The 22,222-nt window shown below is 40.9% G+C and overlaps 1 protein-coding gene across 3 annotated transcripts in view; it reads right to left on the reverse strand.

Annotated features, from left to right (window-relative positions):
- The window catches only part of ELMO1 (engulfment and cell motility 1), a 278,325-nt gene that overhangs the window by 119,001 nt on the left and 137,102 nt on the right, over window positions 1-22,222 (reverse strand). For all 3 annotated transcript variants that reach the window (XM_032919775.1, XM_030477045.2, XM_030477054.1), the window contains one exon: window positions 20,035-20,143. In XM_032919775.1, the coding sequence (XP_032775666.1) occupies window positions 20,035-20,143 (109 nt within the window). The remainder of the gene's footprint in view (window positions 1-20,034; window positions 20,144-22,222) is intronic.

Raw genomic sequence — 22,222 nt, forward strand, 5'->3', positions numbered from 1 at the left:
GTTAAAGCAGCCTCATATCTTCAAGCAAACAAAACAAGTAGCTTGAGACATGAGTCTTTGTTGTGTTGAATATCTAAAGTATCACCACATGGAGTGAAGTTGATTATGATATGCCAATGAAGCAAACTCAATTGATGAAAACCATCAATCTCAGAGCTGTTTCTATGGGTTGTCAAAGAGAAGCTGATAAATGCAACACTATCACCAAATGTTGGTTCATTACCACCCGTAATGAAAACCAGTAGAAGAGTGCTCTCACTGCAGACAACAACTGTCCCACGTTCTGGTTGCTTTCGTCATCTACAAGAACCTTATTCCTCTGCATACTCTCACAGTTCATGCCATTTCCTATCCTACACCTTTAGTAAGACAGTGTCTCTACTCTGAAAATAAAAAGGTTATTTTTAACTTGGAGGTGATAAGAGCTACCATTCTGACAGATAAAACCCACGATTATTTGATATTCAACTCTTAAAACACATCCTGCATAGTTGGAAGTTCCCAGTCTGTTGAAATTACTTTTAAAATTTTATAATTGCTTAAAACACAGTAAAACCAAAGTATTATAACATGATATAAAATCTGTTTAAACCTTACATTGGTTAATTGCACCTTAGTGTATTACAGGTTCTTCCCTGATTTAGTACCAGCAGGCTATTTTTTTAATAGAAAAAGAGGAAAGAAGAGTATGTCTGGTTTTCCTTCTGACATAAGACAACCAGAAACACAAGAATAAGCAGAATCCAATCTCCAGTGAGATAATGTAGAAGTTTACATGCAAATTCAAACAGGGAAACTGTATTTTGCACCATTACATAGGGCTGTCTTTTGCATAATTCAGACACCTCATCTCAGAGACAAACACTAAATCAAACTCTTAACCAGGCAAGTGGTCCTTAAGTTTTCCAGGACTGCAACAACTGAAGTCTGGATGGCACCTCTCTTCCCAAGCCTGCAAAATAAAACCCTGCAGTTTCTCTGACATTCGTTTTCCTCTGTAATATAAGGGACAACACAAAACAGACCCCAAGGAACATTTCATATACCACTGTTTTAAAAGTTAGGTCACATGCTATAATGTTCAGCCAACCTGCTTTCAAAGTGTTCATTGTATTTTTCCAGAATTCCAGTCTGAGCCTTTCCAGAACCTCGGGATGTAGCCTGAATTTCATTTTATTGCTGAGCGCTGTAAATTCATTAGATACACGCTTGGTCTTCGATTTGCTCAGACTCTCATACTAACAGAGAGAAGGATCAGTTCATTAAATGCATAGAAGTTGCACAAAATCACAGAATGGTTTGGGTTGGAAAGGACCTTAAGATCATCCAGTTCCAACCCACTGCCATGGGCAGGAGCACCTCGCACTAGACCATGTCACCCAAGACTCTGAACATGAGTTGAACACATGTTCAACCTGGCCTTGAACACTGCCAGGGATGGAGCATTTACCACTTCTTTGGGCAACCTATGCCAGTGCCTCCCCACCCTCACAGTAAAGAACTTCTTCCTTATATCTAAACTGAACTTCCCCTGTCTAAGTTTGAACCCGTTACCCCTTGTCCTGTCACTACCGAAACACCCTACTCAGGCCTTCCACATTTGTATTCCCACTACCTACAAATTTAAACAATTCAGTTGCTGGCTTAATTTTCATCTCTCACAAACAGACAATTAAAACCACAGCATAATTTGAGAGCAGCTCTAATGTCTGAGCTGACTCATTCGAACAAGCCTGAAAAAGACATGAGCCACTTCTTTAATAAATATTTTAAAATAGTAATAGTTACTTGGTGAAAAGTTAACAGAAAAACGCTTATCAAAAGTAGGCTGCATACATCCACGCTTCCCCGGCAGAAGCATAAGCAATGAACCACAAATTTAATGAAGACTGAAGTTCAATGAACTAATATGCTTGCCTAGTACACTAATTACATTCATTTAAATTGCTATTTCAAATCTCTCTTAGATACAGTACTCAGAACTGGGCATCCAGGTTTCTGCATTACTCACCCAAAGCAAACCCCCAGCCTTTATAGGAAACGTGGGCTATGTCTTTGTATTCCACACTCTGTCTGCATTCACACACTTCTCTCTCCACTTCTGTCTGTGCGCAAATGGTGGAGGCTCTGACATTCAGCATTATGTATTTTATAGAGTGAATATACTCATTCTGTGGGAAAGATGCCAAATTTTGGTAGCTCCAGGGTATATGGGGGAGGAACAAAAGATTATGTTCCAATTTCTGTATGCTTGATCAAGTACCTTCCTTTAAGCCTCCACCATTTTCTCCTCAGTCTGCATTTGGGGCACAGCAGTGTCATTTTGACTATTAAATGAGAGGTACTGATTCCCAAAGTCCACCTGTTGCTGCTCTACAGAGACATATTTCAAACCCAACACGTTTTCCTACAGCGGCCAGAAAGCAGTGCTCCTGACTTTGAGATTGAGAAGAGGCTGTATAGGACAGTTAAGCTCTACAGCACCTTTCCTGCATATGATGTATATGCTGCATTGAAATGGAAGCCAAAAGGAAGATATGGGCTCCAGCTGTTTGGGTTGGTGACTCTGTGGCATCAATCCATACGTAACGCGAAATAGAGCCCAGGAACCAGACAATATGTGCCAACACCATTCTGCAACGACTAGTCTCCACTAGACAACTCCAGTCTCAAGCATTTACAATGACAACATAAACACTCTCCAGAGGCTGCTAAGCTTTGTTTAAATGACCCTAATCAGCTTTGTACCCACACTTGGCCTCATCTCCCTTGGCACTAACAATTCACAGGATATCGGAAGAGTTGCCGCCCTGGCTCTGAGATACTCTGGAGTAACTGGGTTAGATAGCATTAAGGTATGTCTTACTAAAAGCCCTAGGAAAAAAGACAAAACTTCCACTGATTAATAAGTGAAAGATTATTAATCCACTGAAAGATTTCATATCAAATGTTAAAGGCTTCCAAAAAAGTGGAGATGATAGGACTTACTACAAGAACATTTAGGCAACCGTAACCTTCATTGCACCTCTCATAAATACACCTCAATTCAATGAAAGCTGCACTAGAAGCAGGCCCCCAATGACCAAGATTTAAATAAGAATCTTTTGCGACACCTGCCTCAGCAGCATCTGGCTCCTGCTGCCAAGTGCCAATTCCAGGCAGGCTATAAACCTGCCAATTATAAGTCATGCACCAAAAAAACTAAACTTCATTACTGGAATGGAATCTGTGAGCTGAAGTTGGCAAATCTACACCATTTAATAAATCAGCATGAGCCTACAAGCGTTCAATATCAGGAAGACTGAACCCATTTTCATGTGAAATAGCTCTTCCCCTTTGCGATCTTAGCCACATCTGCATACTGATCCAGCTGTGCCACTGTCACATCTGCTCATCTCTGTTCTTCTGAGTGGCACAGGTCAACCTGATTTCTGCTCCTACCATCACAAAATACATCAGTTCTTTCCCTTTCTAGCCACATCCATCTGTCTACTCAAATTCATTTTCATTCAACATAGAAGCTAAACTGGCTTGCCAGAAATCAGTTATCTCAAAGTCAACTGACCAATCCACACTGTGAAACAGGATGACTTTAAAAGTAGGAGGCAGGAAGGAAAGATGGAAAAACCTTAAAATTTAATGGAAAATTGAATTCTTTGTATTGTTACATGCAGTCAGCATCTGTTTACACATCATACACATAACACCCCCCGTCTGTTACTGTTCTCCCTGTAATCCTTCTTCCTCATAACACAGTCCCCATACAGTTACTTGGGATATTCCCATCTGTTCCAGGGGCTGCGTTTCCCCCTAGTCAAGATGAAATGAGATCCTGACAGGCTTGTGCGTTTTCCTTGAAAGTGATGCCTCAGCACAAAGATTTCAATTTGGTACAATGGTGATATTTCACCTCCAGAAGTAATGACTTCATCATATTTAATACTGCCAGCGTTACATTTCTCGCAGATGAAAAAGGCTGCACTCAAACCTAATGTATTTCAAAGAGACCATCAATTTCTCAAGAGCAGAAAAGTCTCTACCGAGTACATTGATCTTGGTTTTCAAAAGCTACATTTCTGGGGCTTCTTACCTGGGTGGTAAAGAGTAGCAAAGGCCTTGTTTTCCAACAAGGTGATTCAGCACTCAGAAAATGGAGCCCCATGGACTTGTGGGCTCCAAGTGGTCCAGAACTGAAGCATTCAAATCTACTAGTTATTGCTGGACAAAGCCTCAGTCACTGCCTAATTCCTAGTGATTTTTGCTGTAAGTTATCCATGTCTAACACGCTTAACAGGCATCCCCTAGTGTACATAACTTTTAAGCTTCCATTAAAAAAATAAATATAGCTTCCAGCACATGCAACCGCAGATGAAATCTTCTCAAGAAAGCCTAGTGTAACCCACTGCAGAGCTGCTGGAAACACATTACACAATATGAACACATATCAGCTACAACACGACTGACAGGCATCATTCTCATTACGGCCAGAAACAAGACAAAGAGAACTACATCTTTTGTAGAAGTAGATCCCATATATGCCATAATTTTTTGCCTTCTCTTCACAACACAGTAATAGCAACGAACACATACTTGATCCAACCTCAGAAATTTAAGGTTTAATGTATGACAGATCAAAGAGGTTTTAATGAAAAGGTAATATATCTGTGACAAATGTGAGTAGGCTGTTCATCACCAGTAAAGGTTTGCCACTAAATAGATACTTCTTAAAAACATGATCAGCTTTTTATACATGCACCAAAATAACACCAAATACACATTCTTAAAACCACAAGATTCAAAACCCCATCAATCTGTTCTGAGGGAATGGCACTCCTGAGGTTTCCGATAGGGCTGTAATAAAAGCTTGTGGCACTTGAGAAGCACAGGTGGTAAAGGGGAAAAAGCTGCAGTCTCGCTCCTGGGAATTCTCAAATCATAGCTCACATCAGCCCTGAAATGTCTAAGTAATAAAACAGAAGTCAGGAAACAGAAGTTCTGTTGCTGCATGATTCTCTTTGTTTCTCAGATAGGAGTGCAAGGAGTGAAAGATGAACAGTTCCTCCTTCATATCTCAGACAGATCTTTCCACTGCAATAAAACAGACACTGCCACAACAGGTCCTGTAATATGGCTTGTCTGGGTGGAAATACTGCAAGACTCAAGACACCAGAACAAATACTTCTTTGGAACACTCTGTATGGAGGGTTTTACTCCATATTAAGCAGGGCACAACTTAAAAACAGGATGAAAAAGTCTGTGATATATAAGCACTCGACAAACAAATCTTGCTTTACTTCACATCAGAGCCCAAGTACAATCAATAAGAACCACCACTAGCGTAGCTTAAATGAGCAAGTTTCTCATTATACATACATGGCTGTTAGTTGAGTGAGGGGAGATGGACCGTTCCAGACAAGTTTTCAAGTGCATGCATCTTTCTCTCCTCTTCCAGAATCGTTAATCTTTCTTCTCCTGCCTGAAGCCTAATGGGAATCAGCACTGACTGGAACTAGAAACCTTTGTGCATGCCTGCATACACACAAGACACACCAGTCAGACTACCTTGGAAGAAATGTGAGCAGATGGGCTTGTACTAATGAGATGACACACAGAAGCCGACCCTTCAAACTGAATGTTTGATGAAAAGGCTTGGTTTACATGCTAAATCTTTCCCAATGAAACAATTCCTCCTAACCAGGAGGAATTTTTGGTTTTTAAGAGAATAGCTATACCAGATGTGATAAATCACAGGGTTCCCTGAAACTGTCATTGGGATGCAGTTCTGGCCCCCTCTTCTGCCTTCTGATGTGCTTTGGAGCTCCTGAAAGGTATACAACCATTAGTTGCTACAGAGAGGCAGTATTCTGAATCAGGCCTAGAGGGTGATACAGGGAAGCTAGACTAGTACAGAAACTTTGGAAAGGAGCTGGGATCATGTCTCAGCTCAGTTAAATACAAACGTAAATCCTCAAAGATTTATTGGGAACATACCTTTTCTGAGGCAGCATCTGTTTTAAACCTCACTGCGTAAGTCATCTTTGCTTAATCTTTAGTTCAGCTGCAAGTAGATTAATTACCTGGCTTTTAACCCATCTGCTAACCTGTGGGCTTCCCTGGGAAACTCATACTGGAAGAACATGGCAGGACACAACGGTTCACTATCTACAGCAAATTATGGAAGTTGGTAAGAGTTAAGATACAAACTTTTCCTTTCGCTATAAAAACAGATAGTACCATGGCCACATCTGTCAAAAGCTCTCTCTGCTGGGGGAGGAGGTCAAGATAATTTGGACACAAAGGGGGTAGAAGAAACAGACTCTGACTCACATCCTCTTAAACTCTGGTATGACCAAGGTACATGAACTCATCATACCAAATGTAAAGGTTTCCTCCACTGGGGCAGCTGAGCCTACTGAGAATGAGCCAGCGCAGTAATTGTTTTCCTGCTTTCTCAGGAGGAACAAGCTGCAGTTAATTTTTGCCTAGATTTTCCTTTATCTTGTTCTTCCAAAATAATACACAGGTTTTGCCTAACCATGTTGGGATCATAAATACTTCAAGACTGTAATTCAATTGCTTATGCAAATCATAGAATCATCGTGTCTACTAGGTTGGAAAAGACCTTTAAGAACATTAAGTCCAACCGCTCCCCAGCACTGCCAAGGCCACCACTAACCCATGGCACTGAGGCCTCGGCTACACGGTGTGTGAACACTTGCAGGGCCGGTGACTCCAGCCCTGCCCTGGGCAGCCTGTTCCAACGCCTGAGCACCTTCTGGGGAAGGAATTGTTCCTCAGCTCCATCTAAACCTGCCCTGGTGCAGCTTGAGGCCGTTTCCTCTTGTCCCATCCCTTGTTCCTTGGGAGCAGAGACCAGCTCCCTCCTGATCCTATGACACTGCATCTCTTTTGTGAATGGATAAACATGAGATTTATAAATTAAAGTCCTGGGGAAGCTTGCTGCATCTTTGCATTTCACAGGAGAGCGAGCATTAGTATCTGAGTAACTTTGCTGTTACACAATGGGATGTTTTGTGTATGTCCGTGTGCTGTGCGTCCCCTTTCTCCAGCCCTTACAATTGCCTCTATGCCAACACTCCGGCAGCGCATTTTGGGAATACTGTTCCCTGCTGTGCTAAGTGAAACCCAATCCCAAATAAAACACACCACTTGTGATGTGACTGTCCATGCATGCAAAGATTTGCTTTCCATTAATACATGTACAGTAATATTGGATTTTGCAGGAGTTCATTTAATGGGAACACAAAAGAACACACACTGCAGAGGAAGTTTGAAACTGGAGCGGATAATAGAAGCAAATAACTGTCACAGCTTTAGCAAAACATCTACAAAAACATTTAAAAATTCATAATTTAGCAGTGACAAGGAAAAACACTTTTTTCTGGGGTAATATTCAAAATGAATAGGTATCTGAAAATATATCTAATCACTTCAAGCTGTCACCACCCACCCCTGGAATCTGGGGGTGGAAAAGAGGAGGAAAAGAACTGCTGCTGATGGAAATGCTTGGTTATTTGTTCATTGTCAGTGAGCAGGGACAGAAATAGCTCTTCAGTGTGCTGAGATGATGCGTAAATTTGTCTGTCTAGGGTCAGCTCAGCTTATTCACAGCTAAGTAATACAAGAGGGTGCTGCTACTGTAGTTATCTGGGAAGTTTACAGCATATAAATTCAATGAGGTTTTAAATCCTAACTCTTTTGAAGGTCCCTAAAATGTCCATCATTACCTAGTGCTCAATCTATCTAATTCAGAAGCTCCAACGAATGGAGTTTTCCTCATTTCACACCACATTTGGTGTCATCTTGAAACTCCATCTACTGAGATCAAAAGAATGGTACTTTTATGTTTGTTTCTAAGCTCACTCTGATAGATGCAGAGAAAGCCACCTCAAAAAACACATGGCAAAAAGACAACCAAACAAAAAAATACCCCCAAACCCCAAACAACCCCCCCAAAAGCCTACCAAGGTATACCTTCTCTCCAACATTTTAGTGGCATTTCTGAAGTGCAAATTCCAAGTCTTTGGTACGTAATGGTATGGGAAAAGAGAAGTTAACTCCAGTCAAATTTTGTCTCCCTAGCTTTCTACAATTACCCTTAAAGGCCATTTGATTTGATAATATATTCACCATGACATAAAATTTACATAATGTTTTTCAATGACTTATTAATATGCAAATATTAGGAAAAAGATTGAAAACGCAACTCAAATGTTCCTAAAACATGACGATGTGCTATTTAAAAATGGGGTTAGGAGTGAGGGAAAGAGGGAGAATCAAATGGAACCTCATAATCACACAAATAAAGCACAGCCAAAGAATACAATAGGTTGGGTTCCACGCTGGCTGCACTGCAAACCCTGTAGATGTGCTAGGTATACATAACCTCCAAAATGGATCGTTTTCAAATGCAAGGAAATAATTGTTAGAACTACCCTTCTCTATAGAGAAGGGAGAGGAAATGGAAGGGGTGGCTGATGGCTCCACTGTTGAAAGCCGAAGGAAGAGGACAATTCCAGGACATGCTTCCAAACATCTGCCAGTAAATCGCAGAATCAGAGACTGGTTTGGGTTGGAAGGGGCCTTAAAGCTCACCCAGTTCCACCCCCCTGCCACGGGCAGGGACACCTTCCACTAGAGCAGGTTGCTCCAAGCCCCTGTGTCCAACCTGGCCTCGAACACTGCCAGGGATGGGGCAGCCACAGCTTCTCTGGGAAAAGCTCAGGAATACCTCACAAATAATCCTCAAGACTTTGAATGTCTTTAAATACAGCAAATCAACAAAATACTACTGCAGATCAGTGATCCTCTAGTCCTTCCAGGCTTATGACAATCCTGATCATGGACTGCTATATGAAAAGGCAGTACTTCTAGACTGGAAGTACGCTGGACTCTAGGACATTAATTTAGGCAAAGACTACCAAGATCTAAGCCCTCAGCTGGTATCAGGGCCATTATGAGTCATAACAGCACCAGGAGTTGCTCCAGTCTGATCACAAGCTGATGTTTGCTGTGTTTCAGCAAAACACAGCTGAAAAACAGTCATGTGGGGAAAAGCAGGCAATAAAACTGAAAAGCAGAGGGTACACTGTCCCACAAGTTTGAACTCCTGTAGAATAAAGGATTCACTACTTCAAACAGCAGTGGTCAGCTTGCACTACAGCTGCACACAAAGCGTGTCTTTGATACTTGCAAAATTGTCACCTCTGAAATCCCAATCCTTTGTATTTTATATAAGAAAATACCTATTCCTTTACATTTTTACCTATTAGGTCTGGGCAAACATTTTAAAAAGGGTCCAAAAAATTGTTTTGGGAGGGTGGCTTTGTTTATTTTATTCCAAGTCAAGAATCCTATTTTTCTATTCCAAAGCATGAAAATCCAAAGTCTAAATTAAAATTAATTGCGGCCTTACTAACTAATAAGTTGGGGGTCTGACAGACATACTCAAACCTTCTCTCTGTGGAAAACCATTTACTTCCTCACAGTCTCGTCTTTGGCACTGGCTCTGATAATTTTTTTCCTCTTCCAAAATGGTTTCAGCTATTTTGGTGCCAGTCTCTGCCTTCAGCAAAACTAGCAGAGACACTCCTGTTATATGGCTCAGTCAATTTTTTGCCTATTTCAGACTTAGGGTAACTTTTCCTGCTCGGGTATACACCCTGAAATCTCTTTAAACATCTTAGGTAAGGTTTGCCATCTACTCTTAAAGCCTCAGACAAATAGCAACGGGGCTATTCACTAAGATACTCTGCAGCCTACAACCTGGATGATGAAAGGCTGTGTCGTGGTTTCAGCTAGGACAGAGTTAATTTTCTTCCTAGTAGCTGGTGCAGTGCTGTGTTTTGGCTTTAGTCTGAGAACAATGCTGATAACACAGCAAAATTTAGTTATTACTCAGAAGCACTTATCCTGATCAAGGACTTATCAGTCTCTCGTGCTCTGCCAGTAAGGAGGGACACAAGAAGCCAGAAGCAGAGACAGGACACCTGACCAGAACTAGACAAATCGCTATTTCATACCATACAACCTCATGCTTTATATAGGAAGTGGGAGAATTGGCTGGGACCTGCCAACCACGGCTCAGGGACAGGCCGCGCATCAGCCAACGGGTGGTGAGCAAGTGTATTATGCATCACTTGGTTGTTTGATTTGGGGTTTTTTTCCTATTTTCCTTGGATTTTATTCCTCTCTGCCCCTCCTTTTCACCATCATCATTATTATATTTTACTTTACCTCAATTATTAATCTGTTCTTATCCCAACCCATGGTTTTTACCTTTTTCTGATTCTCCCCATCCCACTGCGGCTGCGTGGGGCTTAGTTGCTGGCTGGGGTTAAACCATGATGCTCTGGTCCTGCAAGCTCTGATCCACCCGGTGGCAAACCCATTGTGAATTCTGTTGTGTTCAGTCCTATTAGGTACAGCTCAACAATGTCCTGTCACCGACGGGGATGAAAAGATTGTATTCTGTGCCAGACAACAACTACGGACACCTGAACACATGAAGGACAAAATATGTTCACAATGTTAATGGTAAGACGAAGACACATGAAATGTCTGGTTACAAGCCCATTTTCTTTGCTTTCTGGTTTAGTAAGTTTCGTGCTTAATTCTCACTGAGTGCTTGGAGAGACCCAACGAATGAACTATCAGTGACCTTGCCTTAGATTTTTACTACACATATACCAACTATTGCGCTGAGAGGTTCTAAACTTAAAACTGAAATACAGCCAGCCAAACACCAATCACCCAAAGGTCTTTCTATCCACCAGAAGGAAATTTACTGCAAAAGCTTAAGAGAGTCAGTGTCACACCAACGAACCCACACTCATATGTACAAAAACAACCAATTATTTTTTGTGTCTCAATAATCTACTTCAGATGAATGAAGGGTCCAGCATTTTTCCTTAGCTACTTATCAGTCTCTTCATGCATGCCTATAGCTAACATTATTATGCTATGGTTTTTTAAGTGTCTGTCATCAAGCGGGTCTTTGATGTGAAGAGACAACAAATCTGGGTAGAGCTGATGGATGCTTTAAGTCCTTGCTCAGAATAATTAAACTGATGCTCTGTAGTGGTAATGAGGGGAGAAAATACTGCCACCAGCCAGGCTGGGGGATTATTACTGAGTAACTTAGCAAGCTATGCACATATAAAACACAAAGGCCCAGAGAAAATGAGCAGAGAGCTTAGTCCTGAAGGAGTGGGAACCTAGAAATGCTGGAGGCCAGAGGTCACTTAATACACAGCATTTGAAACTGCAAGAAAAAGAATAAAGTCTGTGTACAAACTTCAGCAACGAACAAGACTTGAGGAAAAAAAAAAACAGAGCTACCTCTAAATTGAGCCATGAATTTTATCTTTAAAAACATCTTGGAAAGATCCAGAACAGAGTCATGGCTTTCCATGCCATAAGGGGCATAGTACATTAAAAAGTGTTTAGGGGCAGCTAACAACTCTTCAGTCAGAAAGCATTTATGTATCTAATAATTCTCCATGGAGAGCTCCACTTTGTTCTGATATCCCCAATACATGAAATAAAGAATTACAGGAGCCTAAATTCCTACAACCACCTGGCTTCAGAGACAAAGACTGGGAGCCTGTATGGTTACATGCACATGTGTCTCCCTGATAATAAACTGCCTCCTGTGGTGGGCTCCTGGAGTAGGCAGCATGTAATTATATTCCTCTAATGACTTATCAGAATCTATAGGCACACAACTAACGTATATAGAGTGCCAATTCTCCAGGCTATTTGGAATTCCTCTTCCAAAATCAAGAATCCCCTTCCCTCTCCCTTGCTAGCAGGTATTAAAGCTTTGTATTTAACAATTATGCTATTTTTCACTTCACAAAAGATAGCCATGGCAAAACGTCAGCACAAAGAGACTAGAAACGTTATGAAACAAGACATTCAATTCCTTGTCACGTATAGAGAAATATGCCATGAAAATTGCATTCACAACATCTATGCAAAATTTCTGCTAATCCAGAAATACAGAATGCTGCATGGGGAAGAAAGAAGTAAAGCTGAAAGGGCAGTTTCAAGAGTGGGTGTACTCACTTTTTTAATACTTCTTCATGGAACCAAGCAAAATATAACCCTGCAGACTCCTGGTTTTATTTTACTTAGCCAGAACTATAAAAAGCTCTTGCTGAATGAGAACATCTCTATGGTCTGCTAAAGGCCTGAGGTTCTATAGTTTTCTCCTGTACCAGTTCCAGCTAATCTACGCTTCTTCGAGAAGGGCAAGGGAAGCTTAATTGTTGGAAGCTAATTTTCTTCAGCTTTTCATTAGCAAGCATTTCAACAGGAATGAAAGTGATGGAGAGTATTTCAATAAGTACATAACATCAATAACCCAGTGTTAAAAATCTGTGTCACCTTCATAGAGCAACTCCAGTCCCTCCGGTTACTCACCATTACTGTTATTTCTACCTGCAAAGACAGAGTTTGACTGGTAAAGATTTACAGCGAAGTACTAAGGGCAGTTTGATCATGTTTTATAATTAAATACTGCTAGTGAATGGCAATTTAAGGAAAACATATGAAGCTCTCAGGCTCTCAATGCTCTGTTTTCACTGTTGTTCTGATCAACTCTTTGAGAAAACACTCTTGCAATACAATAAATCAAGGACATACCCCTTTCACTTGATCATGAATGATTGATGGCCAAGTCTAACCTCTCCATGAAAACAGTTCTTCCACCAGTTTCAAGTGGGTATATGATCAGTTAGTTTAGAAGCAGCTTTCCACAGTACTGGGTGGTGCCAAAATTTAAGTACAATTATATAGAATCATAGAATGGTTTTGGTTGGAATGGACCTTAAAACTCACCCCCTTCCAACCCCCTGCCACAGGCAGGGACACCTTCCACTAGAGCAGGTTGCTCCAAGCCCCGTCCAACCTGGCCTTGAATAACTTTGCATAAACAAAGTTAAAAGGTCTAAAAGAGTCTAAAAGGAACTTGACTACAATGCAATCCAAAAGTGTCTCCAGTGCCTTGCAAGCATCCATGAAGCTTCATGTGCAGGGACAACCTGGGACAATTAGTCGTACACTCACTACCTTAGATGCAGGATATTCAACCGCCCAAGGAACGGGATATTCTTTGCAAGGTCCTGAGTGCTTACCAGAATACTGCACATTTTCTAGCCTTTCCAAGTATAACCTTACCTTGGGAGCTACAGGAATTAATGCTATTCTCCTGCTAAAGTAATTGTCTTCACACTCCGAAATCATTCTGCCTTTTCCAGACACCAAAACCTCAAGTACACTTCTTCACCTCAACACATTGTGAAAATCCTTTAGCTTTGCCAACACAAACACTGCTGGACTATACAAAGCAGTATTAAAATACACTGAAAGCTGCCATTAAAGCAACACTGGGCTTTTATACACTGATTCTGTGTACAATTCTTTAAGCAACTACGTGCCTCTTTCCAAGGAGCAGCTGCAGAATTTCCAGTCTGCTGCACAGCAGTGCTGTGAAACCATTAGGGCTTGCTTCAGGTTTGAGGCACAGCGTGGTGCAAAATACAAGAGACTTTGGCTACTTCTAATAAATCTGTATTTGTAAAATATTAACACAAAGTGAAATAAGAAGGTCCAGAATGGATTCCAAAAGGATTTTCCTTTCCTTTCAATCTGCTTAGCATTAAACTGTCCCTGAACGGTGACTAACCCATAAAATGTAGAGAAATGCTTCCAGATAAGCAAGAAACATTTGGCTGCATCTCAGCTTTCTGAAGCTTCTTCTCTTACAGGTCGCAAACGAACTTTAAAAGCCTCAAGTTTGTTCTAAGATTTTGCCGGCTGCTTCCTTTTTCAAGGCAGGCACCACTAGAATCACAGAATCGTGTAAGTTGGAAAAGACCTTTAAGATCATTGAGTCCAACCATTAACCTAACACTGCCAAGGCCACCACTAAACCCGGTCTCTAAGCACCACATCTACACATCTTTTAAATGCCCCCAGGGATGGTGACTCCACCGCTTCCCGGGGCAGCCTGTGCCAGTGACTGACAGTGCAAGATGGCTTTTTGTTGCGTTTTTCAGTCTTCACTTACATCTCCTTTGGAAATCAAGAAGCACGGAACTCATAGAATGAGCAGCTAACGAAGTTCCCCAAGCTCAGAAGAGGTGCAGAGTTTTCAGAATAGGAGATATTTTGAAGATTATATCTGTACTTTTTCTCATAGCAATAATCCAAAATATTGAAATATTTCTTGTTTCCCATCCCATCTGCCCAGGCTTTTCAATTACTATGTCATCCATTATAGCCCCCTCCCCTCAAATTAAGTTAAAAATCATAAAATTGGGTTCCACTAACCACATTAAACCAAGGTACAGCTGTTATATTACCACACTATCAAACCTGCCAAAGGTACAACTGCCAGTAATCACAGGAAATCAACTTCAAGATATTTCTTTTAAATTCTCTCATCATTCTTCAGCTTTCTCTTCTGTTAGTTCCCTAGTTCAGCACCCTCACAGCTAATGGCTCCACTTTACTCCCAAGTTCGAACTTATCAGGTTTTAACTTCCAGGTCTTGATTCATGCTATCCCTTTCATTACCAGATGAAAGAGCTCTTCACGCTTAATCAAGTTACCTCTTTGTTGTCTTTTGATGCATTAATCACTTTCTAAAAAAATCCCTTATATCCACATCTTTCTTGCCCTGAAGTGTTTTTTGAGTTCCCTCATACACCATGCTTTTGATTATTGCTAATAATATTGGAAATTGTAATGTAATTTTAAAGAAGCTAACGAATCCTGCACGCAGGACACAATGAAGCTAAGCACTAAGCACATCTAAAACAAGTTATGGTCCTTGCTCTGAAGAGATCAAAGAGCAGACATATGGCTGTAGACAACAGGAAAAACCACAAGAGGATACTGGTCAGCTTGGTCAGGGTGTTTAGCTAACTGACCCAAGAAGACTTTGAAGCCAACAATGCCACGTGTAGAACATCACATTCCAAAACGTGCCTTACTGTCACTCAGAGGTAAGAATGAAACACCTTGCTCAAAAGGTGTCTGCAGCTCTCCTGCTCCCATCCTCACAGATTACAGTAGATGTTTTGTAGCGACTTCACAGTTTACCATAGGCATGAAGAGATGGAGACTTTTTAGAGCAAGAAGAGTTCAAATGCAAAGGAATTAGCATCTTCCTAGAAAAAGGAAGTTTCATTCTGTCTATCCTGTGGAACTGTGCCAGCAAACAGAAAGAGAGGGCTGCTGGATAAAATAAGATCCTGCTATCATGTGAAACAACGTACAATTCAGACTACTCAGCAAGTCATTAGCTTTGTATCAAGAAGGACAAGCATAGTTAACGTCCCTATAGTCAGGAATGGCTAAATTACTAGTCATGTTTTCAAAGGAACCCTTAAAACTCAAGATCAATATGGATTATTTTAGATCTCCTCCCCACTTCACTCATCGCTACTGAAATAGCTTTCGGATGTTGCTTATCTTCTTGCTGTCACTCAAGTTCTGCTTAATTTTTGCTGTGACTGACAGTTATCTGGTATGGTGATGGTTTGGGCAAAAGGATACAAAGGTGGATATGTACGAACAAATGCAATAAAAAAAAAAATAGGACGAAGGAGGTTAGGATTTATTTTTAATTATTTTATTCTATTCTAAAGCAAGGATGAAAGTTCCAGATGAAACAGAAAATTGCTACTTTCCACTAAACACCTTTTTGGCCAGAAAAGTTTTTTAACTTCCTAACAAACATTTCCTGGCTTGTAAAATGCTTCAATCTCCAGAAAATGGAATTGCAAGAAGAAATGTGAGAACAGTAAAAATTCCCTTATCTAATTTTATTGACTCTTTCGGGGGCTCTATTCTATTTAAATGTAAGAGGAGGAGGAGAAAGAGGAGGGTGAAAAGGCAATTAGCTTTCAAGCAAGGGGAAAAAAATCTAAAATATGACATTCAGTTATAAAAGTATTGGATTTGCTGTAGCAAAAGGAAAATAAAACCAGGAGAACCCTCAGGTCAGGTCCTGCAGTGACCGATGTGCTTTTAGGGAAAGACCAACAGAAACAAGCTACACTGCACACTAGGGATTGTGTAATGCAGAGGAAAAATCGTGCAAAGATGAAAAAGTGCTTCCTGGCCCCTGCAGCGATCAGCTTACTCCCTGAAGCATGAGATTTGATTACCTTCATCTCAGCGGGCACAGCCACGAATATCACTGTGTGCCTACGACTGCCCAGCACGTTCTATTTGATAAAGTGACAATAATAAAAGTATTTCTAGAGCACTTCTATCCTGCCACCTGGGCAATAATTGCAATGAGAAATCTATAGCAAGAACGTGCAAATAGCATTAAAGGCATTACAATCCCTTGGCATTTAGATCTTTTCTTTTGAGGAAAAAAATCCTGTAAATTTATCAAGTCTAACAAAACCCTGTGACGATTCAATTCCCCACGACAGAAAAGCAAGAAAACCCAGTGAAGAAGTTGTTTATCTGATAGAAGCTTTAGGACAATCCATATAGATGACATATGGCATATACCCTTGTGGTGTGTCATAAAGCTTGAGTGCAGATTTTTGCAAAAGCCCCTAAACACCACCCATCAAAGCAATCAAGTAAGAACACTGACAGTTAAACATCTGTGTCCTGCTCAACAATACGCAGAAAAACACTTGAAGCCTGACATGCCTTAACTATGGCATAACTTCAGGCATGCAACGATACTGGCTTATGAACATCTTTAGACTACTGCGCTATTAGTAGTGCTGCCTTCCCTCAGTGCACACGGCATTAATTTATTGTTCCTCTATCAGCCAGAAGGCTCTTCACCAGCTTCAACACTAAACCATTTCAGTTGAACCTGTATGGAAATAAGGCAACAACCCTGGGAAGCTGTACCAGCTCTGCATAAATCAGGTAATACAGTCAAGTATCACTTCAAATTCTGACTTATGACAAAGACTTGGTTTTCATGAACTCCAAATCTTCCATTAAATTTACTAACTCCAGTTCTGGAAGGTCTTTTGGGTCTTGTTTTTAATTGTTGGGTCTTGTTTTTAATTGTTGTATTTATCTGTTATTGCCTCCCAGCAAAGGCAGGGGTCTCTTACAAGGGTAATTCCTTCTCCCCTGAGTGCACACGTCACATACTGAAACTTTAGGGAGGAAGCAGGAAGATGGAGGCTACATTAGCTTTCATTCTTTTAAAATGCTTTGCTGAGGAAGAGATGAATTTCCAAGACAACACCTTGGTTCATCCAAGATGAACATCTTGGAACCAAAGTCAAAGAATTAAGAAGTCCAGTACCTGGATTTGAGGAAATACAAAAGCAGAAGATTTGGCCTTTAACACTTTCTTATGAGTTCTTCCTGGGATGAATGTGTGCTTGAAAGGACCAAAAAGAAATGGCAAAATGTCTTCTTGTTGCCTGAAGGTATTTAATACAGTGGAGCAAGGGGAATGTAATCAGCATTAAAGTGCTCTTCATAAATAATGGACAGTCTAGCAGCCTTTATCTACTCTGCACTTTAAGAAAGTTTCTATTGCTGAATATTTCATGAGCAAAAGGTCATTTATTGTGGTTTTTAAATTATCCAATTTAGAAGCTGCTAGGAAAAAAGTTCCATGTTCCAGTGCAAAAAAATGCAGAGTTCTGAATTTCTAAAGAAACACTGGCAGTCTAAACACATTCTGAAACCTCTCACACACAAACTGCCAGGAACACGTCTGCCCTAACCTGTAACTACTGAGTTTTAAGACGTCCAATCCTATTCAGAAATACACTGTTTATTTTCGAGTGAAGAATGAACCTGAACGTGCATTTTCCAGAGATGTCAGTTCTTGTTTGCACTTCTCGCCAGACTAAACTGCTGATCCCAGGTCGGTTAAGCTGCGCATCTGCCACAGCCGTTTTCAGGGAACTTCTCTTCTGCACGTTATTTCAAAGGTGTATTTTATAACAGCCTTTTTAAATGACAATTAGAACTCCACATAAACAAAGCCATTAAGGAAACATACTGGCAAACAGGTGAATTGTCAAGATGAGTTAGAGGCAACCTTAGCTCTGTCCCCTGTGAATGTACGACTACAACACAACCCTACCGTCGCATCCGGAGGCAGATGTTCTGTGGGTGTAGATTAGCATGACGTTACAGAAGTCAGTCATGCTACATCTGGTTTCCATCAAGAGAATCAGCAGTGCTCAGCATCAAATATCACACACCTATGGAAGGACGCCACGGGAGTGGTGCAAAGCAGCACACCAGGCATCCCAGTGACTTGCAGCTTCACTAACACCAAACCAAGTGGCTCCAGAACATTATCAGGTAACAATCCTCAACCAGAGATATCCTCGGGGAAATTTTCTGTTTCCTTTGTAACCCCACACTTCCAAACCTTAGAGCTACTCTTAACAAAACAGAACTACAGCAACAAAAAAAACAAGCTCAAACAAAACCCCCTCACTTTAAACCCTCAAACAAGTGAAAAAATATGAAAGTTTATTTTCTTTCTAAATCTAACACAGCAAAAATAGCTTTCCTTTCGTATTTTCTTCATATGGTAACTGAGCCCCCACCCCAAGTCCTCTTATTTTATTCAGAGTCCCAAATTTAAAAGACCACATAAAAAAACCATGACAAGACCTATCTGCAGAAGTCAAAAGCAATCAGAACAGTACCATACATGGCAAATCATCTACATACTAACAGACCCCTGCATATGGGCAACAAACACGCCTGTGGCAAAAAAGGGGTTTATTTATTGAATGACTTCCTATGACACAGCAAAGATGATGTCTGAGATGCCTGGATAACCTCTAGATCAACCACCTTCATTAGCAAGCCAAGTGCAGCGCAAGTCCCATGGAGCGATGGGACATGCACAGAAACACCACATACAAAGCTGTACTTTGGATCTCAGGCATTTTTCTATGCATTTGTAAAAATAAACCTGATCTTTAGCACTTAATTCAAATAGGCTTACAGCTTTGTTGGGATTGTATGTTGCTCCTACAATTACCAGCAGAAAAATTCAGACTTCAGACACTGCATTTAAAAGCTGCAGTTGTATTAACAGCAAAATTATACTTTTAAAACAGAGCTTTTGATGTCTGTTGCAGAGCTAGTAGGAACAAGAACCAATGATACCTATAGGCTTTCTTGCTGCCTTTTGCATTGCTCTTCTCTCATTACATTCCATGGACTTGGGTGTAAAGGTGGAAGAAAAATCTTTATTAGGGAAAAAATTCAAAAGGAAGAAAATGTCTCCGAAGGAAACAAAGCATCTCAGTTGTGCCCCCTGCTTGTGCAACAAGAAAAGGAAGCTCATGGTAGCGCCTGCCAAACCAGACTGCAGCTGGATCCAAACTATTACTGATGGGTAAATGAAGTTTATATATATCGATAGTTAAACACCAACACTCTAGACTAAGGAAGATACAGACATCCTTTTCTGTTGGATAGCACCTAACAATTTGTCTAGGGACTATAATCAAAGCCAAAGACAGCTTGTTTACTCTGTATTAAAACACAGTATTATCTTAGCACACTGTTAGAGCAAATGTATCATCTGGTATTTAGATAGAGCATTAGATATCTAAGAGAAAACAGGATGTGTCAGTTTAGATGAGCAATCCCACAAAGAATGACTATGATACTCCTATAAAACCAACCTATGGATAAGCCCATGGAATGTAAGACAATAAAATCTCCTACACCAGATCATCCAATGGGAAATGAACTGACCCATCTAGAAATGATGCAGCTACCCTGCTTCATACAGAAGAGACTCAAACACTGTGTGCGCATTTCCCCTACTCCATCCTCATCCCTGGTATGCCCATAAACCAGTAACAGACACAGAAAAATAGATATAGGTATTTTGAGTGCCAGTGTTCAATATGTGACCATACTGAGAAACGATTCTCAGAAGAAAATTCTTGTATTGAAATAAACTTTAGGCACCACTGAACTCACTCCATGGTTCTCAGAGGTCAAACAAACAGGGCAACTTACGTAGCTCTCCTACTTTCAGTATTTCACACAGCATCTTTGTCAGCTCAATGCTACTGCGGCCGAATGGGCACTCATGCTTGTCTTCTCGACTGCTGTTCTCCAGGACAATCTGAAGGAGGAAGCAAAATAGGAACAAATCAGTTTGAAGAACCCATGTGGTGAGGTTCTCCACATCCAACATCTGCAAGATATACCAGGCTGAATTTAAGAAACTGTAACTAGAGGCTCTGTTTTCATGAACCAACTAAATGACCTACGTCTGAGGCAGTCAGCAATGCAGAAGCAGTGCTGCTCTATGCCCAGCTAGGAAGCTTTGCCATTCCTATGCAATGCTGCTGTTCTGTACCACCCCTGGCTTGGAGGAATTGCAGTAGAAGCCAAAGAGAAAGAAAGCGTTTCATTTCAAATTTGCCGGTTAAAGGAAATGAGATATAATGATTTAGAGACAGGAACACACCTAGAAGGAACTATAAAAAAAACAAAAAACAAAGCGGGATTCAGGCTCCAAAAAAGGACCAAGTGTCGAATGTCAAAGGGAAGCCCACAAAAGGAGAGAAACGTGCACATTTTCTCCATTATGGAAGAAACTTGTGCTTGTGTGCAAAACATTTCAGAGAACTATCACTCTTGCATCAAGCCTATGAATGCTGCAAAAGCAAATCAAGCAGAGCCTTTGTATTCTCTGTTGAGTGACACTGCAAAATAAACGGGAGAAAACAATTCCTTGTTCATTTTTACACCCATATCACACACAGTTGGATAACATTTTCCCCAGCACCACAACTCAACAAGAGATTTCACTGTAGATGAAAAAATGAGTGACAAAACTCATCCTAACCAGCTGCTGCATACCCTGGGGATGAGGGACAGAGGAAGAAAATGAATTTCAAAGGTAATAGATTTTGCCAACACCAGAGAACCTCAGAAGCTCTCTACATTTTCCTACACAAATAGATGTTTAGACCTAGCTCTTTGCTTTGTGTTCCTCCTGCCTCCTTAGCTCCCATCTTCACCATGTCCTTTTGTCGGTTGTGGGTTTGGTTTGGGTTTTGGTTGGTTGGTTGTTTTAAATGGTTCAATTCTGGCAGCAAAGACAGCTTTGCAAGAAGCTCCAAGGCTGGAAAATCTTCACCCAAACCCAGGAGGAGAGTTGGAGGAGAAAACTGATGCAACACTGGATGCCAGCAAAACCCTTCCCTCCTTTCCTCCCTCCCCAGATCCTTGTTGTGACTGTTTCATGTTCTCCTGTATGCAGAAGTCTTCTCTGTAAAGCTGTTAAAAGCGGGAAAAGAGTGAAAACCCAAAACCAAGCAAGAAAGTTACGTCCTTCACACAGCATGCCAAAGCCTCTTCACCAAGCATCTATTTTAATCCTACTGTACAAAGGGCAGCCTCCAGCTGATACTCTGTTCCCAACACATCACCCAGTGATTACAGAATCATGGAATGGTTTGGGTTGGAAGGGACCTTAAAGCTCCCTGCCATGCCCTTTAAGGACCCTCCACTAGGAGGAAGGTTGCTCCAAGCCCCGTCCAAGCCCCGTTCCAGGGATAAGGCATGTAAATGGCTGGATGCTCTCTGTTACGAGAGCGGATGATCACTTCATTTTATTTTCCACTGGTGTTTTTTCTAAATCACCTTTAGACTTCCCACAGACATTTAGAAAATCGTCAGGGATATGATAAGTATTTGACCTCTGTGATTTTTTCCTGGCCTTTTCCAACAGGACAGCGTCAGAACCATGTTCATGACTTTGCCAAGAGGAGCTACTTTTCCTTCTCAATGTTTTGGGTTAAATTACGTATAATTGTTCCGTATCATCTCTGGATAACAGCTGCACCAAAAACACCCCTACAGTTTCCGTTTTACATTGCTGCAGCCAGTGTTCAAGGAACATGTGAATATGATTTTGCATTCTGGATGAATCATCCTGCTTCAGCCTCTTTCATGGAGGATAGTGCTACATTTCCATATCCAAATGCAGGAGCGATGATAGAGCAGCACGAGCCCCGTGTGAAGCTGTGTCTCAACACCTCTCTGAGATTGCTTCTCTTGTTTTATTATTATTGTGTTTTATCTCCCACATAATAAAACATAAAATCTGCATACTGGAGCAGGGGGCTGCTTTGACACAGATTTAGATACAGCAGAGAAACACTGGTAATAAAATCAATGGAGAGGCAAAATG

The sequence above is a fragment of the Strigops habroptila genome, chromosome 1 (assembly GCF_004027225.2).
Source record: "Strigops habroptila isolate Jane chromosome 1, bStrHab1.2.pri, whole genome shotgun sequence".
In the NCBI taxonomy this organism is placed as follows: domain Eukaryota; kingdom Metazoa; phylum Chordata; class Aves; order Psittaciformes; family Psittacidae; genus Strigops; species Strigops habroptila.